This window comes from Micropterus dolomieu, linkage group LG14, assembly GCF_021292245.1.
Source record: "Micropterus dolomieu isolate WLL.071019.BEF.003 ecotype Adirondacks linkage group LG14, ASM2129224v1, whole genome shotgun sequence".
In the NCBI taxonomy this organism is placed as follows: domain Eukaryota; kingdom Metazoa; phylum Chordata; class Actinopteri; order Centrarchiformes; family Centrarchidae; genus Micropterus; species Micropterus dolomieu.
In genome coordinates, this window is record NC_060163.1 from 6,317,495 (window position 1) to 6,332,699 (window position 15,205).

The window sequence follows — 15,205 nt, forward strand, 5'->3', positions numbered from 1 at the left end:
TTGGCAATCACAGAGGTCAGATGTTTCTTGTAGTTGGCCACCAGGTTTGCACACATCTCAGGAGGGATGTTGTCCCACTCCTCTTTGCAGATCTTCTCTTAAGTCATTAAGGTTTCGAGGACGACGCCTGGCAACTCGAACCTTCAGCTCCCTCCACAGATTTTCTATGGGATTAAGGTCTGGAGACTGGCTTGGCCACTCCAAGACCTTAATGTGCTTCTTCTTGAGCCATTCCTTTGTTGCCTTGGCCGTGTGTTTTGGGTCATTATCCTGCTGGATTACCCATCCACGACCCAGTTTCAATGCCCTGGCTGAGCGAAGGAGGATCTCCCCCAAGATTTGACGGCACATGGCCCCGTCCATCGTCCCTTTGATGCGCTGAAGCTGTCCTGTCCCCTTAGCATAAAAACACCCCCAAAGCATAATGTTTCCACCTCCATGTTTGATGGTGGGGGATGGTATTCTTGGGGTCATGGGCAGCATCTTCTCCAAACACAGCGAGCTGAGTTGATGCCAAAGAGCTCGATTTTGGTTTCATCTGACCACAACACTTTGACCCAGTTCGCCTCTGAATCATTTAGATGTTCACTGGCAAACTTCAGACGGGCCTGTACGTGAGCAGGGGGACCTTGCGGGCGCTGCAGGATGTCAGTCCTTCATGGCGTAGTGTGTTACCGATTGTTTTCTTGGTGACTACGTTTCCAGCTGCCTTGAGATCATTGACAAGATCCTCCCGTGTAGTTCTGGACTGATTCCTCACCGTTCTCATGATCATTGCAACTCCACGAGGTGAGATCTTGCATGGAGCCCCAGACCGAGGGAAATTCACAGTTCTTTTGTGTTTCTTCCATTAGCCAATAATCGCACCAACTGTTGTCACCTTCTCACTAAGCTGCTTGGCGATGGTCTTGTAGCCCATTCCAGCTTTGTGTAGGTCTACAATCTTGTCCCTGACATCCTTGGACAGCTCTTTGGTCTTGGCCATGGTGGAGAGTTTGGAATCTGATTGATTGCTTGCTTCTGTGGACAGGGGTCTTTTATAGAGGTAACAAACGTGATTAGGAGCACTGCCTTTAAGAGTGTGCTCCTAATCACAGCTCGTTACCTGTATAAAAGATACCTGGGAGGCAGAGATCTTTCTGATTGAGAGGGGGTCAAATACTTATTTCACTCACTAAAATGCAAGTCAATTTATAACATTTTTGACAGGCATTTATCTGGATTTTTATGTTGTTATTCTGTCTCTCACTGTTCAAATAAACCTACCACTAAAATTATAGAATGATAATTTCTTTGTCAGTGGGCAAACGTACAAAATCAGCATTGGATCAAATAATTTCCCCCCCCACTGTATTAGGCTTGTTTTGTTTTGTGGAACATACGTAAATTCCAAGTTTCCACATGGACATATTAAGTGGTGGACCAAATCTCCACCTTGCACTTTGAGTGCTACACAAACAGCCCGCTTTAGCCCAGCCGCTCGCTAACTAGCGACTTGAGCATCGTGGCCGTTGGAGAGAAGCCAAAGCTTGAAGACCCTCCCTTACTGTTGAGGTCTCCTGTTTGGGAACACTTCGGTTTCCTAGTGAAATACAACAACGGACAAAAACAAGTCGATACGACGAAAGCAGTGGGCCGACATTTCTCAGTAGTGATCAGGTATGTTTCACACGAATGAGAACGTCACTGCAACAAGGGAAAAAAATCTAAAACGAGTGTAGTGCTAACGCCCTTCGGCTTCTAAACAGACTTTAGACTTTGGAAATGTATTATTATTATTTTTAATCTGAGCAGGCCTTCAAGCTGGGGTTGATAATGCTCATAGACTGTATAAAAGAAGAAGAAGAAGAATGCTGCCCTGTAATCCATATTTATTTATATTTTATATTATATTTTATTATGTATATGTGGTATTGTTTTGAGAATATTTTATTTAGTGGAGAACTTGGTAGTTTTGATGTTTACAAAAGTTCATAATAAACAAGCAGCAATTTAATGTTTGCATTTTTTTCCCTTGCTGTAGCGGAAATAAACCAAAACGTGACTTCAAAACTGAGGTACATCCCGAACCGTGATTTTTGTGTACCATTACACCCCTACTGACTGCTACAGCTGGAAATTAAGTTGATGAGAGCCGTGAGAGAGAAACCAAAACTGTAAAGTTGGAGGGCTGTAAAACCAAAACAATGAGCTGAAAGATGCTAACATGCTACATAGAGCAGAGGAACTGCAGAGTTGGGGAATAATTCTCTGTGGATTCGTACAAGATTCGTACTACAAGCAACCCTTTTCACATTACCCAATGTCATATGACTAACTGTCAATATAAAAATATTGAGTAGGGCAGCCAACCAATGTTTCTTAGCTCTTATTACAGCATCTCTCATTACTAACACTAACATGTTAAACATTAATGATTAAAACTGCACACTATTTGTAATTAATTACAGAATGTTGGAACTCAAGCAGTAAAGCAGCAAAAGTCAGTAAATAACTGATAACAAATCTATGTTTAAAAATATTTTTTTAATGGTGAATTACCACACTGAACTGGCATTTAAGCGTCATAAAAACAAATAAAAAATATGATGAACAGACGAACATAATAATGGGAAAAGGGGATTTTCCCTACTTCATGTGAAGCCCATGCAACTGACAAATGTGGGCTCGTGTTTCCTGTTTTAGTGAGATCTCGTCGTCTGACGTTTACCAATTTAAGAAAAATGAAAAGGCATTATTCTAGAGTTCACCATGTTTACTACAACATTGCAGCGTCGCTCTTTTTTTAGAATATCATTTCAGGGCCTTCTGAAAATCTCTGTTGTCATAAAACCCTGCCCTGCAGCTCACCTGATGACCACGATGATGCCATCGAAGATATTGTAGGGGTTCTTGATGTAGCCAAAAGGCCCATAGACCAAGACCTTCAGCAGCATCTCCAGAGAGAACAGGCTGGTGAACACAATGTTACTGATCTCCAATGCATTGGTCAACTCATCAGGCTGGAGATGAAGACACAGAGAAACAAAGAGAGGGGAGGGGTTAATGCATGAATGTGGCATGTTACACTCTTGTAAAAACCTTGTATTAGCCTTGTTGTCAGCTTAACTGCCAGCACTTTGAAGTTCTTCCAACAGTACTGGATGTGCATGTATAATCTCTAGTGACAATAAAAGCTGAAAATCACCAGACTGGAGTAGCAAGACATTTATATGACTGCAGCAACAGAACCTGCTGTGTCACAAGGAAATATGCCAATATGACTAAATTCAATTCAAATATGACAAATCTGTCTTTTCACACTCATACAATTCACACACTCAACCTTTATCTCACACCAGGACACACACACACACACACACACACACACACACACAAAGATCCCAATGCTGCTGCTGAATATGCCTGCTCAAAGCTCATCAGAGAATTGGGCTGCCACTCACATCTAGATCAAACAACTGGAGCATTTGAGCATGAGCGTATGGGTGCCAGAAAAAAAACAAAAACAAAGAAAGAGTGAGTGAGAGAGAAAAAACAGGCAACGCAGACAGCCAAGAGAAAGAACACGAGCATAAAAACATAAAAGGCGCGGCACATCCAAATATGACACAGTATGTAAATCAGACATCTATAGAGGGTATCCGTAATGATCGGCGAGGCGAAAAGAGCCGGTGGGAATGCTGTTGTGTGTCTGCAGACTGTGTAAAGCCCCATACAAGCTTTGTGGGGTCTTTCATCTCAATGCAATAAACAGTTTACACAATTCCAACATGGTGTCATACACACACATTGCACTGATATAACACAGTGGATTGAAGGTGTAGTTGAGGGCCTGATCTGTGTTTGCATGCTCTCCATCATAAATGTGTAAACCAATGTGTGCATATAATGTGTGTCTGACTGCCTATCTTACAGTCTCAACATCCCTCTGTGTGTGTCTGTGTGTATAAGTAGAGTCATTGTCCCGGCAGAAACATTACCCCGAGGCTGAACCAGGGGGTAATGTAATGTAATGTAAACACAGTGTGCGCCATTAAGCCTGTCCGGTTGGCTGCCACAAATCACTATACAGTATGACTGTTTAAGTAGCGACTACTCAACACTAGCATGGATACACAGAGAAAGGAATACAGAGAGCTGCTATTCACCAGTTGAATAGGTGCTCCTCGAGCTCCATCAACACGTTCTCACCCCCAAAATTGCCACATATGGACAAATGGTCAAGACCCATTGGCGTCACTTTATAACGCACTGGCCCTTTAGCGTCATTGTTCAACACTGAAAGCATGTCGAACATAAATAAATCAAACTTCTGCACTGAGAAGGAGTAAGAGTCATACTGGTCTGATATGTGACGAGCTGGGAGTGGAAACGTGTTTGCTGTATTTTGGCACCAGTTCGTCTGGAGCACTTAAGCCACAGTGACACAGAATCGGTTATTATGAAATAATGTCACTTGTGTTGTTACACTGCTTTAAGGTCATGTGGGAAAATGGTTGCTGCTTTAAAGCAATTAACATTTAAAATGCAATTAAATCAAAGCTTTCATTTTGTACTGTATTTTCTCTGTCTAGACTCAAGAGTTTGACGGTGGACTGTAATTTCTCTTTCAGTAAGGATATATAGTACCCAAAGGAAAAATTCAACATTTGCTCAATCATGGAGAGTTAGATGAGAGGATGGATGGATGTCACTCTCATATCTTGCCATTAAATATGTTGCTAAAGCCCACAGCTGGCTATCTTACTTAAGCATGGTAGTCAGGCCCATAACCTCTCGTAACATCAGCAAATGATTGTTTTTACACTGGTTTTCTATGAAGGTCATCGGTATAATGACTTATTTATATATTTATAACACAATATAATGCGTCCATAAGCCTTTTTTAACAGTTGTTATAATCACTTACAAACATGCATTACGCGCTATAGCAAAGTTCATAATGTATTATGACCTTTTGATTTAATGTTTTATAACTAATAGTAATACCAGTTTATGTCAATGTGTGGCAAGAATCTCCAACCATGTTCCACAGTACATTATAAACATAGACTCGTTATGAATACACTTTAGTCACCATTTACAATTAGTGATATAAAATGGAATAATAGCTTATAGTAATGTTTAAAGTTATATAGCATGTCTTTGTTTGCTTTAAGTAAAGTGTTAAAATATCTATCCATGTATAATATATTACAGGTGGACATTATACCATATGAACTAATTATAAGACCTTATAACACGTAATTGTTTGCTTTAAGTAAAGTGACACACATTTTGCGCAGGAAAACAACTTTTATTTATTGTTCTTCACTTCATGAACAATCTGTATGAATTTTGAACATTTTTCAGTTTAGCACAAAAACACAACATAATTACATCCAGAAAACTCATTGTCAGGGTGGTGAAAGATCGCTCAAGAGAAGACCTGTTGCCGACCAACATCATGTAAGAAGAGGCTCCGATGTTGTCACAGATGAATGGCGAGCCTGTGGACAGGCCCTAACAGATGCAGATCCACCAACAGAAAACTTCAATACGAGCGTCTTGACAATGAGTTTGAATCTAACACTTACAAGTCATTGCTTAGTATTAAGTCATTACTCCCATTAGACCAGAATGCAACAGTAGACCCTGAGGCAGAAAAGAGGTCCAGCAACAACCTAATCTTGCACCATAAATGAGAGCCGGAAGCTCAAACTTGAATTTCACTGGCTTGTGATAAATTACCACAATTTTCACTTCTACTTTTAACGAGTTCTCATACTTAAATGACAAACCATGTTGCAAGTGCCTTCCACAACGACCTGTACGATTCTGATCTGCTGCAGCTATGGTTGAAGTTACGGTGACTAAAAGCACTTAGTAAAGATCATAGTCACAGTTTAAAGAAACTAGCATTGACTGTTGGTTGGAGACGTGATGACAATAGGAATCTCCAGGGTCATACTAAGACAATGGACTGGATAAACCTGCTTTCCTGAAGGCAAGCAGGAGCTGTGGGCCCTTATTGACCTCCTGTTCAACCCACTTTCTCTGCATTGGTCCTGCTTTACAGCCCTTATTTTTTCTACTGATGTTATGCTTTTCGTGGTAAATATTACCAAACAAATATGCAAAGTTTGCGGCTTGGGATGAATAGAGTTTTTGAATGTAACTGAATTGAATTTAGTGTGTGCAAACCAGACAGTTGGCCCAGTGGTTAACGTAGGATTTATCTCAGACCTCTGTGAGCTGATATGCAGCATTATAACATAACATCACGCTTCTTCCGTCTTCGCTTCTGAGAGAGGACAGTCATTTTCCTTGCACGACAAAAAGAGGTGACTTGCCAGGAAAAAGTAAACATAAGATGCTTTAATGTGAGCAAACAATCTGCTGTGTATCCAAAGTGCGGAAGTGTGACAAGATTTGTGAAAGTAGGTTGTAAATTTGTACAATGGTGAAACATAGGATAGGATTAGAGGGCAAAAGGCTAAATGAAATGAAAAGGGCTGAATAGCACCCCACTCTTCTGTTTCTTTCTTTAAAAAAACTAGCATCATTGGTTACAAATTATTCCAAAAAAGTACATTTATCTCATTATTTGCTACATTACTCCAGGCTTTCACTGAAATGCTAGCAGCTGCATCCTGTCTTACCTTATAAAAATTATAATTAAACTCTGCTGTGATCAGCATGTTAGCATTAACACCCAGTATTCATGTCATCATTGTGCTCAATAAATCAAAGCATATCCATCTCTAACAAGTTCACATTTGTTACCACTGCTCTTCCAAGCTCGGGTGTTAACTGAGATGACAAAATCTAACAACAAGGAGAAATAACTGGGGAGTAGTTGCCACTTTTTGGGTAACTAAACTTCAATGTGATTTAAAGAGGAGCATAAAAGTGATTACTTTTGCAGGAATATTATAAATGAAGTGTATTTCAACACATTACTTGTTACAAATGTGTGTGTAAGCACTATCATGCAATACATGTGCAATGTTAAACGGAGAGGGTCAAAAATATTTACAGATAAGAGGGTGACATCTTCTCTTGTCTCCATGTTAAAAAATAATAATTTGCCTGCAGCCTCGACCAGGAAACCCTGCTTCCTGGAAAACAAGCTTTTCTCCGTTTCATCTCACCTCATTGTCTGTGTCTCTTGTGTCTGTATCTGGGTTCACAAACGCAGATGAATCTATTCGTTTGATCCCACTGCTTTATTGTGTCCATTCATTCGTACATTGACGAGCGCGGCGGCGGCAAATCCTTCATACACGCACACACACACACATTGTGTGACTGGGAAAAGTTCAAAGAGTAAACAAATGCTGGGACTCTTAGATGTTTGTGTGTTCTTTCAGATGAATGCCCTCACACACAGCTATTTAGAAACACACACACACACGTACAGACTGGTGCAATATCACAGATGCACAGAGGTGTACCAAAAGTTACATTAATAACCATGTGTACTCCACAGGCCACACACATGAACCCACACTGTGAGCTCTACTCCCACACTCAGTATCATGCATGCACACATACTGTATGCACAAAGTTCTGCACAGACTCACACTTAGAACCATTCGTGTGGACACACACATGCACACAAAGCTTTATAATAGATGCAATTGATAAGCCAGAACAAGAAGTACAGTTTTTACGAGGTGTGACTTGGACTGCAGACATCTGGCCTTGAGACTGAGGTTCAGATCATTATTTTTCCCCCACTGTTTCTGCTCTGCTATTGTTCCAGCTTGTATATTAGACATTCCTCAGACATCATGCAAGATTACTGCAAGAGAATGAGACCATAAAAAAAAACCTTTCTCACACATAGAAATGCACACAGCAACACACACAAGACATGGAGGTAGAGGAATACACCCACAACCACACACGCGTCAGCAAAGGTTCACAGCCATTAGCTTATCAAACAGGAGACTGTTCTTAATTGACTAATAGCGACTGAGGTGTGCATAGAGGGATGAATGTGTCCATGTGCACGAGTGTGTAAGTGAGAAAGAAACGCTTGGTTTTCTAATTGCTTCCTTCGATGGTTGTTTCCTGGATAATGAGGCTGCAGGAGCATTAGGAGGTAAAGTGTGTTATATGAGGAATAGTGCAATCTGGTTAGCGCTAATGTAATGTCACCTAATCTGATGTGATCTAATCTAAACGAGATGCTGCGAGCCGCCCCACTGTCAGTGATGCAGCACCATGTCTGGTGTGTGTGTGTGTGTTAGTTTAAGCAAGTGGTTTGCATAGGCATGGTACAGAAGAAGAAATTTCAATTTCAAGCATGAAGCAGGGAATGATACACTCACCATAGTTGGTTGTGTTTTAATAATAATGATGATGATAACATATTTGATGAAAGAAATACACAAGGATCATAATATTAAGCAATTCATTGTGGTTTTTGGATCTTTCCCAAGGATGATATTGTTGACGATAATACACAAGCTAGAGAGGCTAGGTGTGCCTGATTATGCCCTACAGTGGTACTCCACATGGTCATAGTCAATTTGTCACCTGAAAATGAACTCAACCCGTTAAAAAGAAAAGGAACAGTTTGACATTTTTGGTAAATACAGTTATTTGCTTACCACTCAATACCACTCTCATATATATATGGCAAATATGGAGCCAGTGATAATTAGCTTAGCTTAGCTTAGCACAACAACCAATTAACACTTACTTAACACACATGTTTCATCTGCACAACAAACAAGATACTGACTTGCTCATAGCCAAGTCCAGCAAGTAACCCACCATGAAATGACGTTTTTTACACAGGTTAAATAAACAAGAACATGTAAATTACCTAGCTTTAGACCGACGTGTACCACAAAAGCTTCATATTTAATGGACAGACATGAGAGTGGTATTGATCTACTCTTCTGACTCAATTAAGCACATTTTCCCTAATGTGAAACTATTCCTTTAAATTTGGTGTTCCACAAGGGTCAATTTTAGGGCCCTTGCTGTTTTTCATTTAAATACATTCCAGTTTTTAATGATTATTTTTGGCGTATTTAGCACCCTGCACAACTACCAAACTAGGAAAAGCTTTGGACTGCAAGAACTTTGAATGTCTCAAATTTTTTGGACTGTCACATAGTATTTCATTTACAGACGATACCAGTTTAGGTTTATTCTAACTGAAACCTTGATAATCTTACAGCCACGTCATTTTGATTGCTTGTTCTTTTTGAGTAATGAACTAAAATAAAGTACATTTTTTATTGAAATGGTAAATAATAAACCTTTGCTCAACGTTAAGAAAACTCATTCATTTTATTTACAGCAAGTTGCTCAGTTGAAACATTGTTACTTCAAACACACTGTCTTCTGTGTTTAATTATTATTTTGGCATGTTCACCACCATACTTAAAGTTGAAACCAGGACTTGATAGGACATAGCGAAAGGGATAAAATGGCAGATTTCGAGCAGGAGCCAAAAAGGAGAACTCTCTGTTATTTGACATCTCACTGAACCAGGAAATAACTGAATCCATCATTTGATCACTTCATTGATTCCCCCTTTTTGATTTCATAGCCTTCGGGGCTAGAAAAGCCCTCCCTCTATAAACCAGGATTAGTTGCTGTGTTTTTTGCTGTCTACGTCTCACCATTGTACAAATTACAAAAACACTTTCCTTAGGCCTGTCTTGGAGGGAGGCCAGTGTCTTCAGATGCCAACTCTGCATTCCACCGGCAGGGCAGGATAAAAGCTGAATAAATATTGTCTCTGGTTGGATCAAAACGCTCAGTGAGAGGGTCTTTCCACTGTCTCTTTGGGTTTGGCAACGGGAGAAGCAAATGTGTGTGTGCACAATACAGCATGAGAATGCATGAAGAAGCCTTCCGACTCATAAATGTGCTGAAAACTGTACATTAATTCCATAACCTATAGAAATGAAACAATAAGACTTAGTAAAATGTTTTGTTACAAATTAAACTACCCAACATCTTATGCAAGTACAGCTGACACGATTATTAGATTGACATTTAAATTATTCGGCAACAACTTTAACAGTTTACGACATTTTTCATGTAAAAACATTTCATGGTTCCACCTTCACACAGAAGATTTGCTGCTTTTACTTTTGATTATTTAAATTTATTTGTAATAATTTGGAGCTTTGTTATGTTCGTTAGACAAAGCAGGCATTGTGAAGGTGTCACTTCGGGCACTGGGTACTTGTGATAGCATTTCTTAGTGTTTTCTAAATTTGGAAAATCAGTGAATAATCATTAGTTGCAGTCCAAATCAAAATATGTAAAAAAGAGCACCCCTTCAAGAATTCAAACAAACAATCCTGTTTTTACATTAATGCATGAGTAATAATAATAATCTAATATATAACAGTCACAGGACATTTTCCTATTTATGCTTACAAACGTTTCCTTTAGTAACATTTTCAATTCAGTACTTTTACTTGTAACAGAGTATTTTACAATGTGGTATTTGTAGCCTTACACAATTTGTGTACTTTATCCACCACTGGGCAGTACAAGTACAAGTACAAGTACAAGTACAAGCATGTGCAGGACAAATCTGCAAACACAGACATGCATCACGGTTGAGCAGCACACACTTAAAGACCCACTCAACTGTATGTACTTTTTTTTTTTCAAGCACATAGCTGTCAAGGTTAATAAAGTCAAAATGTTGCCTCTGGGATATGTAGAAGTGACCCAAGAGTGACTTCAGATCACTTTGTGTTCATGTAACAGCTACATGCTGAATCAATATTCATGTCAGTGCTAAAAAGCTTCCACTTAAACACCAACAACAATTTCCAAAACAGAAACCATGCATTTTACCCCACTTCTCCCTTGACACCCTTGTCTTTTCTATGCCCCTTAACTTCTACTCCAACTATTTTGGCATCAGCACAATTCACCGAGGGAGTGGAAAGACTGACAGGAGAGCGTCAGAAAAAGGAAGCAGGGACGGGAGGGATGGGCTGCCTCAGTGGCCATAAAGACAAAGTGAAGTTTCTTATGTAAAGTGAGAGAGAGGTTGACCTTCCCAAGTAAATAGACTATGGGCTGTGTCACATAGTTGGCAGACACACAACTATTCCATCAGCTCCACCATAAATGGTAACGCTCTTAAACTGTGAGGAGAGACAAAGCAGACGCCCTCTCCTTACTCGTCCAACCCGTCCGCTCCACTCTTCCACCTATCTCCCCTTCCATCCCTTCACCTCAAAGTCCTTACACTGTGTCATCCCTATCATACACTCTATTTAATCATCGTTTTATCCTTCCATCTCTGTGTCACACACACATTTACTTCGCTGCACTTGCCTGTTCTGCTACCCGAGAACGCGAGAGCATGTATGCAATATTTTTCAAGCAGCACAGGGTGTGTGTGTGTGTGTGTGTGTGTGTACATATTTGTGAGTGTGCATTGAAGAGATAGGAAGCAGACAGGGGGCTCTATTACGTGTCATGTACAGTCTGTGTGTAGGTGCCGTAGATCTATATACACAGATGGGTTGCAGGGGAACATGTGTGTGTTTGAAGGACACAAATGTGGATATACAGTATCCACTCTGTGCAGATCTAATCCAGTTCTCACTCCCCAACTCGTCACCTATGGACGCATGGTCAAGAATCATCGGCGAAAGTTTGTAACACACTGGGGATCCCTACAGCGTCATTAAATTACGCGAGTTATGTAAATTGTGTAAGTTACTCAAGTGACGGAAGTTAACTTACATGTTAACTGACCAACGTAGTTATTTTAACCGAAACCATGATCTTTTCCTAACCTTAACCAAGTAGATTTGTTGCCTAACCTTAAACAAGTACTTTTTGTGCCTTAACCTAAACAAATTGTATCGTTTCACAACTTAAATAATTTGCAGTTTCAAAATGGCAATGTTTCGAAACGCTATTTTGAAAGTCTAACCGGACATTGCATATTTATTGTTGCAAAATATACCGGACGTTGCATATTTGTTGTTGCTAAATTTACCGTACGTTGCGTATTTGTTTTTGCTAAGCGTTACTGACTTGACCGTGGAGCCTTAAACGTCTAAAAATGACCAAGCATTAATATGTGACAAGTCACATGTCACAAGAATGTGATGCTTTAACCAAAATAATGATAGATATTCAGTACAATGATGAAATCTTAAAGTTTACCTTCATTTAAAGGAATATGTAAGAGTTGATATATTTTGCAATCTGGTGCCCTCCTCAGTTTCAGAGTGAAATTCCCTTATACACAGGCTGTTGTAAATAAAGACAGCTGTACACATGCATTTATAATGATTACATGACTTATGATCAAAAACTAGCAGGCCGACAACTTTACTAACACAGCCAAATGTCAAGCAGGTGCAACAACACAAGACATAGCTAATTTTACTTACTACTCCAGTAGCAAGAAGGCCAGTTTGGTGTCTGTCTTGCAGCCTTTTATTTCACAAATCATATGCCAACAAGTAAAAGCCTGTCTGATATTGTCCAGTCTCTTGCTCGGTACACCTGCACATAAAGACCAATCTGCATTCTGTATTGACACTGTGTACTGTGTCCTGCTCAGAGGAACAGGAGTCATTTCTACTGAAATATGGCTTTATATTATTTATTCATTATTTGCGTCTGTATTTATTGATATTATGAACATTGGAAATTATTTATTAGGCTAATGATTTCAGGGGAATTTGAAATGATATTACTCAGCCAACACTCAAGAATTATCAGCCTCACATGCGGCTGTATGGAAATGATGATAAATTATGTAAAAATTGTTTCTTGCTGACTGACAGACTCTCTGGCTTTAATTGTATCCATAATAAAAGTTAATGGGGGAATGGGGCAGAAAATAATTTCTTTCTAATAAATGAAGGAAAGTTGTTTGCGGTACTTTTGTTGCTCAGACAGACCTACATTGAACACAGATTTCTAACCAGATGGTGAAACAGAGAACAAATCAAATTTATATCCAATAAGGGGGCGTGTCGGCCAGTAAAAGATTTCTGTTGAGGCTGCTCTCGTGTATCCTCGCTCATGGTTCCTCGGAGATCCCTCCTTGTTTCTCTCTATTTTTTTAAGCCTTGACACTAAAAGCAAGCATTTTGTAAATGGTATCTTGACGTTTTGTGAATCACTGTAACCACAAGAATTTCCTCGAGCATATAGTCATAAATGTGCACAAAAACTATTAGGCTCACGACCAAACGCATGATCCCCTCCAGGCTTATGCCTGGCAGAGGGAAAAAGCTCTGCAAATGTTTAATGGCGAAGAAAACACATTCAACATCATGTTCATAAGGCCTCACAGACACACACAGATCATTACAGTGAGAAACACTACAACATGTAAACATAACTTTGTCAACTCTGTCAGTTGACTTAATTTATCCAGCAAATATTGAGAAATGTTTTGGATTCATTGTTTCTTTGTCCACCTGCTGTTTGATGCTGGGCTGCTACCTTTCAGTGGGTTTGGAAACAGCTCCCAGCTGCAGCCCCAAGCATTGATGATGAGATTGGTGAGACTGAAGCAAAACAGTAACGTTGAGGGGCATAAAAGCAAGATATTTGAGTTGAAAACACAAAAATGTTTCATAGAGATTAGGAGAACTGCACATTCAGATGATAACCTGTTGTTTCATTGCTATGAGTGAGTCCATAGTCATGTGATTTAATAATGTTCTTTTCATGATTTTGAGCATTTTTAATGCCTTAATTAGAGCTAGGACAGAAAATGAGAAAAAGAGAAATGACATAAGCCAGACTCGCACTGGGAATATTTTGGTCCATAGTTGTTTTCTAAACCAAACATTAGTAGTTTAATTTATTGAAATAAATAAATATAAAAATTGTCTCAGATGATTAATACATACTTGTTAAAGGTAACTATTAACTTTAAAGGAATTTTTCTGTTGTCTAGTCAGGTAAATGCAAGTAACTACCAAATAAACAAGTGCATACCATTGGACACACAGCGTACTATCTGTCATCGTGCATCAAAGCAATGCCTGTGCCCTTGACAGCTTTTCACCAAAACCTGCACATCCACCAGAGGGACAGATCAACTCGAAAATGTTATAAATGTTTCAAATATACTGTATGTACAGTCACCAATAACACAATTTAGTTATTTACATTTGAAGAGCTGCCATAGTAGACCTATTTCATTGACTAAAGCATTTCTGTTTCATAAGCAAATCTGGTGAGAAATAACTAAAAAGGACCTGGAAGAAAAAATCAACTACAGTGGAAAACTACTGTTATATGGAATCCACACACACAAACACACGCGCCTGCAGAAACTATATAGATAACATGCTCTTCTGTCAGATACACCCATCCTGTTCATAATTAATGTAATTCATGAATAATAAGCACATCATATGTATTTATTATTGCCATCAGGAACGTTGATTGGCCTTTATAAATAGGTTGCGCTTGAAGTTTGATTCACTTTGTACATGTGTTCATCAATTACTCATCGGGGTGGATGTTTTCATCTTGTCAAATTCTCCTTAAGACACAGCCAGAACTCCGCAACCTTATTTGCAGCCGAATGATATATAATGCAAATCTACTGTGTGTGTATGTGTGTGTGTGTGAGTGAGTGTGTGTGTGTGAGTGTGTGGGGAACAGGAGGTGGGACTGTAAAACGGGTCAACTTGATCGAAAAGCTTTCACACTCAACAGAGCTGAAACACAATTTCTTACAGAGACGGTTTTCTCCAAACACAAACTCTCACATTTGGCACATGATGTACAGGAGGGTTTATCTCCATCTATCAACTCGGACTACCTGGAGAATTTAAAATCAAATTTACCAGGGTCTCAATATGTACAGTGGGGGAAATAAGTATTTGACCCCTTGCTGATTTTGCAGGTTTGCCCACTTACAAAGAATGCAACGATCTACAATTTTAATCATATGTACATTCTAACAGTGAAAGACAGAATCCCAAAGAAAATTCCAGAAAATCACATCATATGAATTTATAAAAATTGATAACCATCTGATGAGGAAAAACAAGTATTTGACCCCCTGGACAAACAGCATGTTAATATTTTGTAGAAAAGCCATTATTGGCCAGCACAGATGTCAAACGGTTTTTATAGTTGGTGACAAGGTTTGTGCACATTTCGGCAGGGATGTTGGCCCACTCCTCCCTGCAGACAGCCTCCAAATCATTCAGGTTCCGAGGTTGTCGCCTGGCAA

General features: G+C 39.4%; 1 protein-coding gene across 1 annotated transcript in view; it reads right to left on the bottom strand.

Annotated features, from left to right (window-relative positions):
• The window catches only part of cacna1g (calcium channel, voltage-dependent, T type, alpha 1G subunit), a 181,539-nt gene that overhangs the window by 101,588 nt on the left and 64,746 nt on the right, over window positions 1-15,205 (bottom strand). The window contains exon 9 of the mRNA XM_046068495.1: window positions 2,851-3,002. Within this exon, the coding sequence (XP_045924451.1) occupies window positions 2,851-3,002 (152 nt within the window). The remainder of the gene's footprint in view (window positions 1-2,850; window positions 3,003-15,205) is intronic.